This window comes from Alligator sinensis, unplaced genomic scaffold (assembly GCF_000455745.1).
Source record: "Alligator sinensis unplaced genomic scaffold, ASM45574v1 scaffold738_2, whole genome shotgun sequence".
In the NCBI taxonomy this organism is placed as follows: Eukaryota; Metazoa; Chordata; order Crocodylia; family Alligatoridae; genus Alligator; species Alligator sinensis.
In genome coordinates this window covers 1279621-1282795 of record NW_005842442.1, presented here as the reverse complement: position 1 = coordinate 1282795, position 3175 = coordinate 1279621, and the positions used below count along the sequence as shown (strand labels likewise).

At 35.6% G+C, this 3175-nt stretch overlaps 1 protein-coding gene across 1 annotated transcript in view; it reads right to left on the bottom strand.

Annotated features, from left to right (window-relative positions):
* Positions 1 to 644: 644 nt before the first annotated feature.
* KCNH7 (potassium voltage-gated channel subfamily H member 7) overlaps positions 645 to 3175 on the bottom strand; it is a 390758-nt gene continuing 388227 nt past the window's right edge. The window contains exon 15 of the mRNA XM_025212042.1: positions 645 to 1975. Within this exon, the coding sequence (XP_025067827.1) occupies positions 1709 to 1975 (267 nt within the window). The 3' untranslated portion in view covers positions 645 to 1708. The remainder of the gene's footprint in view (positions 1976 to 3175) is intronic.

The window sequence follows — 3175 nt, the reverse complement described above, 5'->3', positions numbered from 1 at the left end:
TTTATTTACTAGCTCAGTTTGACTGGAACTATTATGAATCAGGCATCAAATCTGGGCTGGCATTCATGTATATCCTAACCTGCCAGAACCAGTGTCTGCACATGTGAAGGACAATCACTGCTGCATCAGTCCTTGCCACTTTCTGAAGCATAGGTTTAGGTTGGGTTGTTTTGTTTTTTTTAATTATAAATCCCCACCCAGTAACTTGCTTGCATCTCTGCTTTTCAGAAATCAGCAGAGTTCCCCTCTGAGAGGACTTCTACATTAAAGCTTTGTTTAAGATTAGAAAATCATGTGATCATCTTTAAATATTTAAAAACAATAATAAAAAGGTCAGGTCTTTTTAAAACAAACACACCATTTGAAGCAGTATAATATTTTAATAAAATTAAATCTAAGTATTAACAAAGCATTATGCATATACAGTACATACTGTATTTAAAGCCTATGGACCTTAAACTCAATTTATTTTAGTGTAATCAGCTTTGGACACAAGCTAAGCTTACCTGTTTTGTAATAAGAAAGTTTACCACTGTACTTGGAAGTGATTTTACATATGTACATATATCTGTACCTATACCCACATACACATTTAAATATTCACATACATATATTTGTATGAAAATATATACACATACATACACACATATATATGCAGATAGATATGCGTATGTATATATATATATTTAATATATTTTCTAGCTCTCTGTGGAGGGGCCAGTAAGTAAAAAGAGATATTGCAAATGACAACAGTGATACTTATAAAAAGAAAACCTGTAAAATATTGTAATTTATACAGCTTGTTAGTATTTTGCATTGAACAAAAGGAACACAGTCTTCTGTATTACATAGAAATTATATTTATTGCATTTGATTATGTTTGGGTGACAGATGAGAACTACCTGCCTGCTTCTGACAGCTAACTTTTTCGGTATGAAGAAGATTTAAAAAGAAAAAGAAAAAGAAAAAAAAAGTGCAAAAATACAAGAAACAATCTATTCAGGTAATGTTGCCTTATGGATGCAGTCAGTGATGATACTTTCTATTGTGTAGCACAGATGTTCTTCTAGTTAAATAGTGACCAACTCCAGTTTGTTTTGAAGAGACTGCTCTCTGTTCTGTTTCTTAATCATTTAGAATCCAGAAGTCTTAGTTTATTCTTCCTCTGAGCAGTGGAATCATTGCCCTTGACTGCCAAAAACTTACCACAAGAAGCTTACCTAAATTTTCAAAATAGGATTGGAAGGTTTTCACTTGCAATTCAGAATAGCAAGTAGGGATCATGCCTATGTGGGTTATCATCAACACCTGCCCTCTTTGCTTTGAAGGCAAATCCCCAATAATGTACCACCTCAGTGAAAGTGGTCAATGGTAATCTCCATGCAACATAAAGTCTAATTTTGGGACATGCATGTATTTTTTAAAAAATTAAAAAATATAAGGTGCCTTGAGAATGCTGGCAGTTTTACATTTGGAACATATAGTTTCTATGTATATCTATATATATCTATATAGATATATATATATTTACATCATAACTGCTCAACTTTACCTTACAAGCTTCAAATTTAGGAAAATATACAGTACTTTTGCATATAATGTTATATTCCTTGTAGCCCCTGAGTCAAGTATAGAGGATTTAAATACAAAAAGGAAAAACAACCATTAAAAGCACTTACATTTTATGTGAAGTAATAGTACAAAAGTATTATTTCCCAGGAAGACCAGGATCAGAAACATGCCTATGAAGACCCAAGATTCCTATAGTGTTTAGGGAAGAATCTGGCAAGGAAGGGTGTCTAACTGGATGGAGACAAGTTTTACAATGGTGTGGATGACACTCTGAAGACTTCTCATGTTCTTGTTCTAAAAAAGAAGCCAAGTTGTCTTCTGAGGCTGTATTAAGATGCACCCCACTGGAGAGGGATTCTTTGGGTTTAAGTTTTGATTTTTCAAGGTCTAAAAATTCAGAACACTGAAAGGAAAGAAAAGAAACAAGGTGGCAATAGTTTTCCTGTTTCTCCTGTTTGTATTAAAACTGAGCAAAATCAAAATCTTTGAAAAATCAAGCGTAAAACATAGAAACATTTGTGGAAAACACAATGTTTTATTTGAAGTACTTGAATATGATTCAGCTTCTGATCTCCACTATCCTGCCTCAGACCCTATGTTTTTGGCTTTATGTTTTAAAGAAAGTCTTAATTAAGAGATGAATTTTCTAGGGATGGCCCCACCCTGAGAGTGTGGATTTGAACACCTCTGAAACTTGAGAGATGTCAAGAACTGAACCCTGTAAATAAAGCAGATCCCTAACTTTGGGGGAGTTTGGATTTGGATTTAGATCCATGCACTAGGCTCTACTTTACCTTTTAAGTCAGAGCTTGTGGGAAGAGAGGTCCTAATATAATTAAGTCACTTGCAATGAAAAGAGTGGACACAGCAATGGTTTTTACCTCCACCCCCACTTCTCTTTCTAATACATGTGTTTGCACGTACATCATGAACTCCCTGCTGTATCACCCATAGGCTGCAGAATGGGGTGGGCCACCCGGGCCATGGCCTGATCAACTTTTAGCATGTTAATTTATATAACCCACAAACACGCAATTGTCATTCTGGTTAAAACTATATAGCTATTTTTTAAATTGCATAGCTAGCTAAATTAACTTGCTAAAAGCTGGTTGGGCCATGGCCCAGGTGGCCCACCCCATTCCATGGCCTATGGCATCACCTGAGCTCCTCTCACCTGTACAGCTAGTAGAAATGAGAAATGGCTCAGGGCTTCAAAGAATTGGACAGCAGCAGATGTTGGCGAAAGACTGCACTTTTTTTGTGCCTCCTTTGTGCTAAGCTAAGAGCAATTCTTTTGACTTCAACCCACCCCTAGTAATGTCCCTTTTTGCTATCTCATTTTATACAGTTTGTGATCATTTGCTAAATGTGTTACTGGGCGTGTGCTACACTTTAATGCACATTAGCCTATTGTAATGCACATTAAAGAGTCACAAAATGTGCACTTTTGCTAATGTATATTAAAATAGGCTAATGCACCTTTTTCTAGTACCTGACAATGGAGGTAATAAATTTAATATGCATTAGCAAAAGCACATTAATGAATGTGTAGACATGCCCACTATGACACAATTTGTAGCTTTAAGACCTTTACCGTCCCCCG